The following is a 13,849-nucleotide window of genomic DNA, read 5'->3' on the forward strand; positions in this document are numbered from 1 at the left end:
ATGTTCTTGAGCAATTGTTGGGATTGAAATGAAGACCAATGTAATTCCAGAGTCCATGTGAGCTTATGATGCTGTTCTTTAAAAATTACATTCATGAGCTGGAGAGACGGCTCAGCAATTAAGAGCTGCCAGAGAACCCAGGTTTGGTTCCCATGTTGGGTGGCTCACAACTGAAACTCCAGCTCCAGAAGACGGACCCAGTGTCATCTTCTGGCTGCTACAAGCACCTGTACACTTGTCACATACAGACACACATACCCACACAAATAAAACATTTTTAAGAATTACATCCAGGTATACCATATTCTCAGTCCTCGGGAGGCTGAGGCAGAAAGATTGCAATAAAGTGGCCAATCGGAGTAACACAGTAGGGTCTTGCCTTAGCAGATTTTAAAATTAAATGTCTCCTCCCCCCCCCCCTTTAATGTATGTGTTGCCTGCATGAGTTCATGTGTGCCACATGTCTACAAATGCCTGGAGAGACCATCAGATCCCCAAAAACTGGAGTTACAGGTGGCTGTGAACCACCATGTGAGTGCTGGGAACTGAGCCCAGGTCCTTTGCCATAGTCACTCTCCAACCCTGTCCAGTTGTTATTTATGTATGTAGATATATATGTATGAACAAAATACAACTTTTTACTATTCCTACCTGTAGGGCAAACTTAGTAATTCAGTGTGAAAACTGGTGGAACCTAGCAAAGCAGTTTGCAAGCCGAAGCCCACCTCTTAATTTCCTGTCCAGCCCAGTGCAGAGGACACTGATGAAGGCCCTGGTTTTAGGAGGCTTTGCACATATGGACACAGAAACCAAGCAACAGTATTGGACGGAGGTAAAAATCCCTTCTCTTTTGATTCTTCTGTCATCCTACAGATGTTAGAGAATAGTCTGGAGACATAAACACCTCAGCAATAACTCATCTCGTGTTCTTCCTCCTCATCAACCATTTCACTCTTATTACTTGATAAATACTGTCTCAGGACTTACCCAGCCATGCTTGTTCAACACATTGGGTGTTGCTAATGCTTTCTATGCTTCACGTACATTTTTCCCCAACGCAGATGAGGGAATGAATTGGTGTATCTTTATCAGAGTGGGAAAAGCACAGTGAATATCTTAGAGAGTGGCATTAGCATGCCAAGGCCTCAGGCTAGTCAGCCTGTCCCAAAAACCGAAAGAAAAAACCGTTACATGAAGAACTACAGGCATTCTTTGCCTTGAAAAGGGGATGCAGCTGGAGGTGGTGGCAGTGCACGCCTTTAATCCCAGCACTCAGGAGGCAGAGGCAGGTGGATGTCTGTGAGTTCGAGGCCAGACTGGGCTACCTAGTGAGTTCCAGGAAAGGCGCAAATCTACACAGAGAAACCCTGTATTGGAAAAAAAAGAAAGAAAAAGAAAAGGAGATGCAAATTCTAGTGTGTTTGTTTCCTGGCACTTCTCTTACCACAGTGGCCTAAGGAACAGATTCTCACTGTCTTGCATTTAGGAGGCTTCCTAAATGTCCAAGGAAGGTGTTCATAGCATCCTTTCTATGGTCTGCCACGAAGAGTCTGTGGTTTCTGGGAGTTAGTGACAGCTTTTAGCACTCCTTTGTCTGCAGGTCCTCTGTGTACTCTGCATCCTAGTTTCCTCAGTCTGTAAGACACTGATTTGGGGTAGAGGTACACTCTCCACAATGACTGAATCCTGACTTACTGCATCTCAGTTTGTTCAAATGAGGTCACTTTCTGGGGTTCTAATTCAACCCATAGCGTGGGCACCTTCTGTAATAATTTATATCTTGACTCAGGTGTATATGTAGAGATCTGACTTCTTTCTAAAGTATTCTCTCCCTCCCTCTTGGTCTTTCAAGATATGTTTTCTCTGTGTATCCCTGGCTGTCCTGGAACTCCCTCTATAGACCAGGCTGGCCTTAAACTCACAGAGGTCCGCCTGTCTCTGCCTCCCAAGTGCTGGGATTAAAGGTGTGCACCACCACCACCCAGCCTAAAATGTTCATAATATCTGTGAAGGTAGTATCTATGACTTCATAGCTAAGGTAAAACAGGCTGACTTTTTTTTTTTTTTTCATTCTCCCCTGGGTCCATAGAAATGGTTTAGTGTTTAAGAACACTCTTCCTGAAGACACAGATTTGGCTCCCAGCATCTACTTTGCGTGGCTCCTAGCTTCCTGTAACTCCAGGTCTAGAAGACCTGATGCCTCTGGTTCTGTGAGCACCTGCATGTATGTGCATATATCTACCACATACAAGTGTACACATGTAGCCAGAGGTTGGCCATAGTTATCTTCCTCAGTTGCTTTCAATGTTTGAGAGAAGATCTCTCGCTGTATCTGAAACTGATTTCAGCTAGACTATCTGGCCAACAAACTCCAGTCTTGTCTCTGTCTCCCCTACACCAGGATTATAGGCACTCAGCTTCTATGTAAGTGCTTGCTTGGGTTTGGACTCAGGTCTCATCCTTTATGTGGGGACTTGCTTGCTTTTCTGTTCTATTGCTGTGAAAATACACCATGACAAAGGCAACTTACAAAAGAAAGCATTTAATTGGGGGCTTGCTTACAGTTTCAGAGGATGAGTCCATGACCATCATGGCAGGGAGCATGACAACAGGAGGCAGGTATGGCACTGGAGCTATAGTTCACATGTTGAGACAACAACCATGAGGCAGAGAGAGGCAAACTAGTAGTGGTGTGGGGTGACACACCTCCTCCAACAAGGCTACACCTTCTAATCCTTACCAAACAGTTCCACCAACTATTTGGAATCAAACATTCAAATATATGAGCCTATGGGGCTCATTCTCACTCAAACCACCATATGTGGCAAAGTGCCTTACCAACTGAGCCATTTCTTCAGCCCTATAAACACCCAGAGCAGGACTGATTATCTGAAGTTGTATTTTATACCAAGAATTGTAAGGGAAGGGAGGAAGAAGAAGGAAAAAAAGAAAAAAGACAAGGACCTTATATTTTTAACTGTATTGTATTAGAAAATGGAAGACTGGCTGCTGTTTGTATAGCTAAGCCTTCACTGAGTTCCTGCTCAGTGTTTATATGGCTCCACTGAAGTGCAGCGTATACAGTACTTACTTTCTGGCCTTGGGAGAAAAGGTTTGGTGATTCCCTACTGAGGAGTTCTGATTTTATTTTTTCAATTTTTATGATTCTTTGGCCAGTCACCTAGAAAAATGTGGAGAGACGTGGCAGCATTCAAAGAATGAACTAAATGTAGTATACATGCATGTGTGCATGCACACACACACACACACCCCTATAATCTCATTCCTTCTGAAGCAGAGGCAAGAGAGGATTGACACCAGTTTGAGGCCAAGCAGGAACACAGTGAGACTACTGGAAAACAAATAGAGCCTAGAGAAATGGCTGAGTGAATAGAGCACCTGCCCCACAAATACGAGGACCAGAGTTCAGATGGCCAGCAGCACATAAGAAGCTGGGTGTGCATGAAGGTTCACTTCAAATCCTAGGGCTTGTAAGAAAGAGGATGGATCACTGGATACCTAGATTGGCCAAATTAGCGAGCTCTGCATTAATCAAGATACCTTGCCTCAGTAAAGTGGATACTCAATATCAACGCACATGCGCAATAAAAACAAAGAAGTTATGAAAGAATAAAAGTATTAAAAAAACCAAAAATTTTTAAAGAATGACATTTAAAGAACCCTATTCTGTGACTTGGGTGTCATTTTTATGTATATGGCACAAGGTACGAAGATTTTCAGAATAGACAATGTACCTCAAACCTGTAATTCCAGCACGTAGGAGTTAGAGACTGGAGCCCTGAGAAATTGAGATCAGCCTGGGCTTCCTAGTAAGACCCTGTTTCAAAGACTTAAGGGTAGGAAACTTAGTGGTTCAGATAGTCCTTGTTATATGTGTTCAGCCTGTTCCAATAAAAATATTTTGGGAGCCAGTTGTGATGGCGCACACATTTAGGTGGATCCCTGTAAGTTGTTAGGCCAGCCTGGTCTACAGAGCAAGTTCCAGGACACCTAGGACTATTTCACAGAAAAACCCTGTCTCAGAAAAAAAAAAAAAATCAGGAACCAAATGTTCATCCAAGTTGAGGAACTCGGTGTACGTGTCAGGAAGGTCATGCTGTGATATGCCTCCACAGGTTCTTCAGCCTCTCCAGCAGCGGTTCCTGAGAGTGATAAACCAAGAGAACTTCCAGCAGATGTGTCAGCAGGAGGAAGTCAAGCAGGAGATCACTGCCACGCTGGAGGCCCTGTGTGGCATTGCTGAGGCCACACAGATCGACAATGTAGCCATTCTTTTTAATTTTTTAATGGACTTCCTTAACAATTGCATTGGGTTGATGGAAGTTTACAAAAATACTCCAGAAACTGTCAATCTCATTATAGAAGTTTTTGTTGAAGTTGCACATAAACAAATATGCTATCTTGGAGAGGTAAGCACTTTCTAGGGTTTTTTTTATTCCTTCAGGATTACAAGTTTTTGAAGTAATGATTCTCCATTTTTTGTTTCACATTTAATGCATATTTTTATTTCTCCAAAATAGGAAGTCATGTGGAATGAATATAAGTTCTAACTCCAAAATTTTATTGTTAGAGAAGGGCTAATATATTAAATATAGCTGTACTCTTACTATAAGTATCCTTGATCTTTAGTTGTTTAGTTGTTTTGTTTTGTAAGGCTGGCCTTAAACTCACAGAGCTCCCCATCTTCCTCTGCCTCCCACGTGCTCAGATTAAAGGCCTATAATACCACGTCCAGCTCTTTTTATTATTGTTAATGCTATGTGTGTGTATGTGTGTGTGTGTGTGTGTGTGTGTGTGTGTGTGTGTGTGTGTGTGTGTGCGCGTGCCTGCCTGCCTGCCAGTCAGAGGTCAAGGGTAGGTATCTTCCTGTATTTTTCACCACCTTGCTTTCTGAGATAAGGACTCATCCTACAGCTCACCAATCCAAGCATGCCAGCAAGGCCCTCTTGTCTCCTCCCCTGGTACTAGGATCACAAGCATCCACCACCAGGGATCTGCACACAGGTGGTCAGGTGGTCAGGGCCAACTTTCAGCCCTTCGATATTGTTAACATAGAGCTGCTGTTATAATTTAGAGTAGATTGAAACTTTGGCCTATCTACTAGATCCTACCAAGTAATATCACTCTTCCTATTTTCTTACAGTCCAAAGCTATGCATTTATATGAAGCCTGCCTTACTTTGTTACAAGTGTATTCTAAGAATAATCTAGGGCGGCAAAGGATAGATGTCACAGCAGAAGAAGAGCAGTACCAGGACCTGCTTCTCATTATGGAGCTTCTCACTAACCTTCTCTCCAAGGAGTTCATAGATTTCAGCGACACAGGTAAAGGCTCTTGGAGTAGTTGTTGTTAACCCTACAAGTTGTTCTCTCTAGAGGGAGTTCAGTTTCACAAAACAAATGGAAGTAACTCCCTTTGGTTGAAATGAAGGTGGAGGTGAAATCCTTCCCTGGTCTACTTTTCAGTATGAACATGAACTTTTAGTTAGTTCTTTTTTTCTGTACAACAATCAACTTATTACACAACTATCACACAGATGCTTTTTATCTAAAGGAAAAATGGCTTCTGCCTTCTTTTCTCCCCGGTTGGTTTTGCAGTTCTTACTGAATGCCAAGTGCTCCTTTTCTCACAATGCCATGCAGCAGGTGCTGTTGCTAATTCTCACTGTACTGATGAGGTAACAGCATAGAGTCATTAGGTTGCTCACCCATGTGCATGTAACTAATAAGTTTGAATTCATGTTCAAATCCTTGTATGTGTATAGAGCAATGGTTCTCAACCTGTGGGTTGTGACCCCTGCAGTAGCTATCCTGCATATCAGATAGTTACATTATGATTTATAGGAGTGGCAAATTACAGTTATGACTTAGCAATGAAATAACTCTATTGTTGGCCGTAACTACAGCATGAAGAACTGTATTAAAGGGTCGCAGCATTAGGAAGGTTGAGAACCACTGCTTTAGAGGGAATTTCATTGTCTCTTCCATTGTCCTTTGAGATGATTGCCCATCAAACCCAGCACTTTATGGATACAGCATGGGAAATCCCATTGGGGCAAGAAGTACTGGATTCCAGACTCGATAGGCTATCTAACATGGTTCTCCTATAGCATAATACGGGGATAGAAAGCTAATTTCTGCCTTTCTGCTATCAGTGGGTACAATAATAAAGACCTTTGTGTCTTGCTTGGCAATTAGTAGATTTAAAAAATAACTGTATTTACAGACAAGAGCTTGATCAGTCAGTAAAGCTTGTTCATTTGTGCAGTTTGCCTCCACTATTACTGAACTTTCTTGCTTGTTCTCCAAGGTTATTCTCAGAGGGACAGGCAGGAAGAAGTGCAGCTGCTTCAGAAACAAGAGGGGGAGGGCTGTGTGCACCAGTGCCTTTAACTGTTTCCCCTTGCCTCCAGGGCAAGTTCCCCACGTTGGCTCTCCCTTCCTAGTGAGCTTTCCCTGCTGCCAGCTTTGCCTTCAAACCTGCGAGAAGTGGGTTGTTTATAAGAGAAAACACCATAGGAGCATTGCCTCAGGGTGTGCAGCCATTCCTAGTCAGAGAGAGTTTTTGATTTCTTCAAGGTTCCCTAAGCTTCTAGCAGCCCACATTAGTCACTGTGTCTAGTCCTTGAGATTGTTCTTGCTCTGTTGACTTTTTTGGTTCATTTTTCTTGTTCAATGTGTGCCCTGTTAGTTTCACAGTTCAACAGTTCAACAGGCTTATCCAAGTTAGCTGGAGGTGCTGAAGTGAAATGCCAAGGCATTAAAAGTGTTAACTTTGATTTCTAGAATGTCTCTTGCCCTTACTTATCCACTATTACTGTATCAGGTACTAAGATTCCCTAACAAATAATACAAAAGGATGGCATGGGCTGGGCTTATCAGATTTCTCTGTTATTCATTAATGGGTTTCTTGGGTCTTTGAGCTTGACTATATTTGTGTTTTCATAAAGGAATATGAGCTTTGGAGATTTAAGTTATGACTATACAAGTATGCTTTTTATTTTGATAGATGAAGTATTTAGAGGACATGAACCAGGACAAGCAGCAGGCAGATCTGTATCGGCAGCTGATGTCGTTTTATATGGAGTAAACCTAATTCTGCCCTTAATGTCACAAGATCTTTTGAAGGTAATTAAAATAATATGAACATGAAGAGTATTAACAGTTTTGTATTTCTACTACAGTTTACTGTGCTCATCTCTCAGTACACATGCCCTAGTCGTATGTGTACAGGTGACTCATTTCATCAGGAAGTACCACAGGAAAACAGTTCTGCTAGCAATTTTAATTCTCTTTAGAATTTGTCATTTTGTTTTTAAACTTCATTTTCAACCAAAGGAGCCAGCCATGGTGGGTATTTTCCAAGCCTGTGCATGTAGAAATGGGATGGTAGAAACCAAGGTCATTTAAAAATTTTTGCACATTATGACTATATTGTGCCTTGGTTCTACCAGTTGGTATTGAGGGTCGTGGCCACTGAGGTTGCCCTTTACTCCTTCCAGAAGTGCTATAGGGGAGAGGTCTTTTGTTGTAAGTTATCACAGATGGATAAGATCAAGAACAAGGACACACTGAAGAAGAAAGAAGGGTGTGTGTGTATCTGTGAGTGTATCCTATGCACGTGTGTATACTCCTGTTTGTGATAAAGGGTGTGGAGGAGATGTAGTGGGCGGGGGGAGCAGAAGCAAGCATCTGAGTTGTGAGGATCAGAAATGTTGGGGTGCCTCCCTAGGCTCTCCCCATGTACATTCCTCCCTGAGGAATGTCTATTGGGCAGTTCCTGCCAACCCATGAACCTAGGGTTTTGTAACAACTCTTAGGGCGAGCGTTTATTCAGCTTTGTACGCTGGTTTGCTTTTAGTGCCTGTGTGTTCCATTAAGTCAGCCGTCGTAAACATTTGGTGCACATTTTCTCTGGCTAAACTAGATTGACTACTTTCCACTCAGCTCTTCAGAGCTGTCCAAGTAGACGGATGAAAAGTACTGATTAACACATTAACAAAGGACTTTGTTCCCAGATCATTTAGTTTTTGTTTAACTGCCTTGTCTATTTGTTTAGGGCCAACATAGAATATCAGAACTTGTCTGTATCTCCTATTAACCTTCCAGAAGATAATTCTTTCTACTATGTATTTTTGATAACAGCTACTGAAAGAACTGAAAGATTCCCTTTACTATAACTTATTTTATATTTCTTTAGGGCTTAATGTTTCTATATATTGTATACATCTTAGAGAAATCATTATACTACTTAAAAGCTTGTTAGTCATTTCATTTTATTAGATAGTATTGAACATAAAAATATTTAATGTTTCTTTTTCAGTTTCCAACCCTTTGTAATCAATACTACAAGTTGATCACATTTATTTGTGAGATTTTTCCTGAAAAAATACCCCAGCTTCCTGAGGATCTGTTTAAGAGTCTGATGTATTCCCTGGAACTAGGAATGACATCGTATCCTTTAAATGAACTTTGTTATTCAAGGAGGGGGATTCTTGTTGAATGTTTTTTAAGTGATTGGTTTTCTTTTATAGTTTAATTTTATTTCTTCAAAAACCTATCTTTGTGGCTTTAACTCTCTCCCTCACTCTTTCTCTCCTTTCTTTCTTTTTGTCTTTTTTCCCCCTTGAGACAGAGTTTCAGTCCTGGTTGTCCAAGAACTCACTCTGTACACCATGCTGGCCCCCAGGCTGAAAGATCCATCTGTCTCTGCCTCCCAAGTGCTGGGATCAAAGGTTTGCACTGCCATGCCCAGCTCTAATTCTGTTTCTTTTGTGGATTTGCATGATCATTTCCTTTCATACATGTAACACCTGGTACCTTGTCTTAAAGTCGTTCCTTCATTAGGTCATGTGATGTATTGTAGCTAGTTATCTAGTCTTAGCTTGTTGGCATTATAATGTCATTATCTGTGAGAGCATCTGCAGAAACAAGCTAGACATCACTAGACCTATATGCAGTACTCTCAGAAGCCATTTAATATGGAAATATTTCTTTCCTAACTCAGTTAAGACATTGCTGTCTGGTCTACCCCCACCATCTATATTCATTTCTACATATAGTCACGTGTATAATGTAGCTGACACTTTTTTGATCTTTTATGTTGTCGGGTGTGTCTCATATAGTTTGCTCTTTGACCATTGTGTTCAGAATGAGTTCAGAAGTGTGCCAGCTCTGCCTCGAGGCTTTGACACCATTAGCCGAACAATGTGCTAAAGCACAAGAAACAGATTCACCTCTTTTTCTAGCAACTCGGCACTTCCTTAAGGTAAGGTATTTGGTGGATAGCTTGGAGAATCATCTTCTTAGCCAAGCTGAGTGGTACTTGCCTGCCATGCCAGCTAATGAGGCTAATGAAGGAGTATTGCCTCAGTTACAGAGTGAGTTCAAAGCCAACCCGAGCAATTTAGCAGGACCTCATCTCAAAGTAAAAAGAAGGGGGCTTTAAGTGTGTGTGTGTGTGTGTGTGTGTGTGTGTGTGTGTGTGTGTGTGTGTGTGTGAGTGACCTGTCTTCATGCACACCAGAAGAGGGCACCAGATCTCATTATAGATGGTTGTGAGCCTCCATGTAGTTGCTTGGAATTAAACTCAGGACCTCTGGAAGAGCAACCAGCACTCTTAACCTCTGAGCCATTTCTTCAGCCCAAGAGGGGACTTTTTTATTTTTATATGTATGGGTGTTTTGTCTAGATGAATGTCTTTGTACGACATGAATGCCTGGTGCCTGTGGAAACCAGAAAAGGACATCAGATCCCCTGGAACTAGGTTTACAGACAATTGTGAGCTACTGTGTGAATGCTGGGAACCAACCAGAATCCCCTGGAAGGGCAGCCAATGCTCTTAACCATCTTGCCAGGTCCATAAAATTCCTGGTTCAAGTGTATATGGATTTTGTTTTGTTTGTTTTTCGAGACAGGGTTTCTCTATGTAGTTTTGGTACCTGTCCTGGAACTCACTCTGTAGCCCAGGCTGGCCTCAAACTCACAGAGATCCACCTGGCTCTGCCTCCTAAGTGTTGGGATTAAAGGCTTGAGCCACCACCACCCAGATGGATTTGGTTTGGTTTGGTTTTGGCTTTTTCAGACAAATTTTCTCTGTATATCCCTGGCTGTCCTAGAACTTGCTCTGTAGACCAGGCTGGCCTTGAACTCAGAGATTCTCTTGCCTCTGCCTCTTGAGTGATAGGGTTAAAGGTGTGCACATCACAGCTTTGTTCACTGTTTTTTTTCCCCCCCTGGAGACCAGTTCTTCAGGAGCATGTTCTCTTCCACTTCTGTTTTGTGTTCTTGAGTGACGTTGTAAATATGGGGAATTTGTTACTTTTTTAGATTCCACAGAAAATAACATCTGCATATTTTCCTTAGATTTAAAAAAAATGATTTAATAATTAACTGGTTAATGTAATAAATAAACTATAACTGCCATCCCTTTTTCAGGCAGGGAGGGACTAGAGTTTTAAATAATTATCCTCTATTTTAAAGCTCTATCTTATTGTGTAATTTCAGCTGGTTTTTGATATGCTGGTACTGCAGAAGCACAACACAGAGATGACTACTGCAGCTGGAGAAGCATTCTACACGTTGGTTTGTTTGCACCAGGTACTGGACACCCCTCTCTCAGGTCCTCCAGTTCTTTGTGGATCCAGAACTAGGACTCAGAGACCCAGTTCCATGTCCTTGATTCAGTGATTCTCAGCTCCCTCATGAGCTCTATGATTGTATCTTGTATTTATCTGACAATCTGTCAAATCACAAGAATTTATTTTCCTTCTCTGTTATGAGCCATTCTTTGTCACAGTTCCCTCCTAAAAGCTTAGCTTTAATCATCTGTGCTAGGAGCCAGGTACATGTACACAGTGATTGCTATCTTTGAGAAACTCAGATTTCATAAAAGTGGAAAGATGCATCCAAGTGGGAGCAGGAGTTTGCCTTCAGAGAGTGTAAAGAATAGAGTATTACTTTGTTTAGTGTTTCGAAAACAATGTGTTACGTATTTTGTTGAACCTTTAAGATCTTAACCCATCATTCCTGTGGGATTAATGTAAGAGAAGCTCACTTGCCTCCTAATCCTGATGAAATGCCTATCCAGTGTACAAAGGAACAAGGTGGGGAGGGTGCTGCCTGATCTTCCATTACTTTATACCTTTTAGTATGGCCAAGTGATTGGTGGGAGAAGCTGCCTTCCTAAAGCCAGTAGTTTTCAGATCCTAGCATGTAAAGCCCCCTTCTAGCCATTATGTGCCGTGTGTGCCCCAGGCTGAAGGGGCTCTAGAGCTCCATTTCTTGTACTGTGCTCCTGTGGCAGCTTCCTCCATGTATTTCCTTTCAGTGTGTGCTCCTTTCTGACATCTGGGTTACTAAGACAATGGGCTTCCTTCCCTGTGGGCGTAAGCCAGTGCATTCTGATCTCCTTGTCCACTGTCTTAGACTGTGTACCTCATAGAGAAACTGGGATGGGGGGGGAGGGCAGGAGGGTGGCTCAGAGGCACTTCAGGTACTCGCCACCAAGCCTGACCACCTGAGTTCAATCTTTGAGTTCTACATTCATGGTAGAAGTAGAGAACCAACTCTGCCAGTTGTTTACACACAAAGTGATAGACCCCAGACCCAGGGTACTACCTTCTCAAGGGTGTGCCCCAAGAACCCAGACTCCGATCCACTTGATGGAACAGCAAGAGGTGTTTATTAATGCGGTGTACAGTAGGGCAAACTCAGCTCCAGAGAGCAAGAGTCGTGCCTATTGCAATCACATGGGTACTTTTAAAGGAAAAACCCACAAAAGCCATAAGATTACAATTCCCATACAATTCGTTTCACAAGACCATGGTCTGGTTACAGAGTGGGTATAGTCACGTCCGCATGCACATTCTTCCTGAAACCTCAAGGGGGTATCAGGGCGGGAGTGGAGTTTACACAAAGGTCACAGTGGTCCTTCCTGGAACACCTGCAACTATCCCAGTCACAGGTGATCACATCTCTTAACAGAAATCTTTTTACATTGTTACATTGTGGCAGGGGTGGTTGAATAATGGCTGAGTCAGGTTGCCCTTGGAACTAGTTTTCTTTTTAGTTTATTCTCCTGGAGTTTAGGGGAGTGTAAGCCTGAAGGGCTAGGGATTTTCAAAAGAAATAAATGTAAAACATTTATTAAAACGCAGACAAGCATGGTGAAAGGAGAGGACCAACTTTTGCAAGTTATTCTCTGACAAGACGTCCACATAAACGAGTGTCAGTTGTTTTGTTTTGTGCCCCACCGTTTTCCCCACCCCCCAGAAAGACAGAAAGCACAGAGTGGGTACTTTGCAACAGCTAGTGTAATTCCTGCTGCCCAAACCAGAAGCACTACCGTTTCTGGGCAGTAGGAAGATGATTTGAGATTATACTGGCCTCCTGCTATCCTTTGGAGAGGGCAGCTAAGGTGCCTGGTTCAGTGCTGTAGACAATGGGGGCGGGGATTTAGGAAGCTGTACCCTACTTCTCTTTGCTCTATATAATGTCTGATTTCATCATTTTGATGTTGTGATATCCCAAGAAGCTCAGGAGAATTAATGGCAGACCAGCTTTCTCCACAGCGCTTCTCTGGCCTAGGTGACTTTCCTTCCAGCCTCTGCCCACTCACCTGTATGCTAATGTTATGAGAGAGGATACCAAAAACAGAAAATGCCCCCCCACTACATTATCCCGGCCCTTTAACCAAAGCTACTAGTACAGTGCTGGCTTGGACTTTCAGAGTGCTCTGCCTCTACTTGGAGAGAGCTCTCAAACCTCCCACTGCTGTGCCTCTACTGCCCCCGGAACTGGGCGCACAAGGTGTTTGCGTGAACCACTAGAGAACTGTTTGCCTTCCCATTACAGACGTAGAGGTTTTATACAAAATGCAGACTAACAAGAAAAGGCAATCCCACAAAGCTGGGACCTCCTGGGTCTGGAGCCAGATTGCTTGCACTGTTGCTTCATTACAGTATGATTTTGAATGTGCTGCTTCATCTGGCAGGACCTTCGTCTGTAAACATTAGTAGTGTCAGTCTCATAGCAGCAGACATGTGAAATGAGTTAACCTACAGAGACGTGAGAGCAGTAACTGAGCACTGAAGTGTTGGAAAGAGCCATCTGCCCTGCCTCAGAACCAACCCCATAGTCCCTGATAGCATCCCCAAAGAAGGCACTCTTATGGCTGTCTTGTTTCCTCTGCAGGCTGAGTATTCTGAACTGGTTGAGACATTACTGTCAAGTCAGCAAGACCCAATCATTTACCAGAGATTAGCAGATGCCTTCAACAAGCTCACTGCAAGCAGCACTCCTCCTACCCTGGACCGGAAGCAGAAGATGACCTTCCTAAAGAGTTTAGAAGAATTTATGGCAAATGTTGGTGGTCTCCTTTGTGTAAAATAAACAACAGAGCTATATTCTTAACTTAGATCCTTTCTGCAAAGTGCACTGAATTGCTGAAAGTTGACTTGAGTCTTGGCCTGTTCCTCAGTTCATTTGACCATTGGGATTTTGGAGAGTCTGAGACTTCGATGTGGAATTTGGTGAAACGGGAGAAGTCAACTTAAAATCAGCTTCTGTTATTAGGTGTTAGCCATGATCTGCCATATACTTGTCTTCTAGATTCTGAATGGTAATTGATAATTTTAAAATGCAATTCCATATATGTGCAAACAGATATGGGCACCATGAAATTCATATTCAGTGCCTTTTGCCCTTTTATCAAAGCATGGGTGACTAGCCAAAGGTGGTATGTTCTCGGCATTATTTTTCAAATGTCCATAGATTCCTTTCCTCACTTGGGGAGTTGGTTATAGAAGTGGACTCGTGGACCCTACTGT

General features: G+C 42.6%; 1 protein-coding gene across 2 annotated transcripts in view; it reads left to right on the top strand.

Annotated features, from left to right (window-relative positions):
* Xpo4 (exportin 4) overlaps positions 1–13,439 on the top strand; it is a 91,818-nt gene extending 78,379 nt beyond the window's left edge. Inside the window, exons 16-23 of one of the 2 annotated variants that reach the window (XM_028870410.2) lie at positions 658–832; positions 4,137–4,430; positions 5,165–5,345; positions 7,030–7,148; positions 8,344–8,474; positions 9,171–9,288; positions 10,527–10,619; positions 13,215–13,439. In XM_028870410.2, the coding sequence (XP_028726243.1) occupies positions 658–832; positions 4,137–4,430; positions 5,165–5,345; positions 7,030–7,148; positions 8,344–8,474; positions 9,171–9,288; positions 10,527–10,619; positions 13,215–13,412 (1,309 nt within the window). In that variant the 3' untranslated portion in view covers positions 13,413–13,439. The remainder of the gene's footprint in view (positions 1–657; positions 833–4,136; positions 4,431–5,164; positions 5,346–7,029; positions 7,149–8,343; positions 8,475–9,170; positions 9,289–10,526; positions 10,620–13,214) is intronic. The other variant, XM_028870411.1, reaches the window with a different exon arrangement.
* Positions 13,440–13,849: the final 410 nt, after the last annotated feature.

The sequence above is a fragment of the Peromyscus leucopus genome, chromosome 9, assembly GCF_004664715.2.
Source record: "Peromyscus leucopus breed LL Stock chromosome 9, UCI_PerLeu_2.1, whole genome shotgun sequence".
Lineage (NCBI taxonomy): Eukaryota > Metazoa > Chordata > Mammalia > Rodentia > Cricetidae > Peromyscus > Peromyscus leucopus.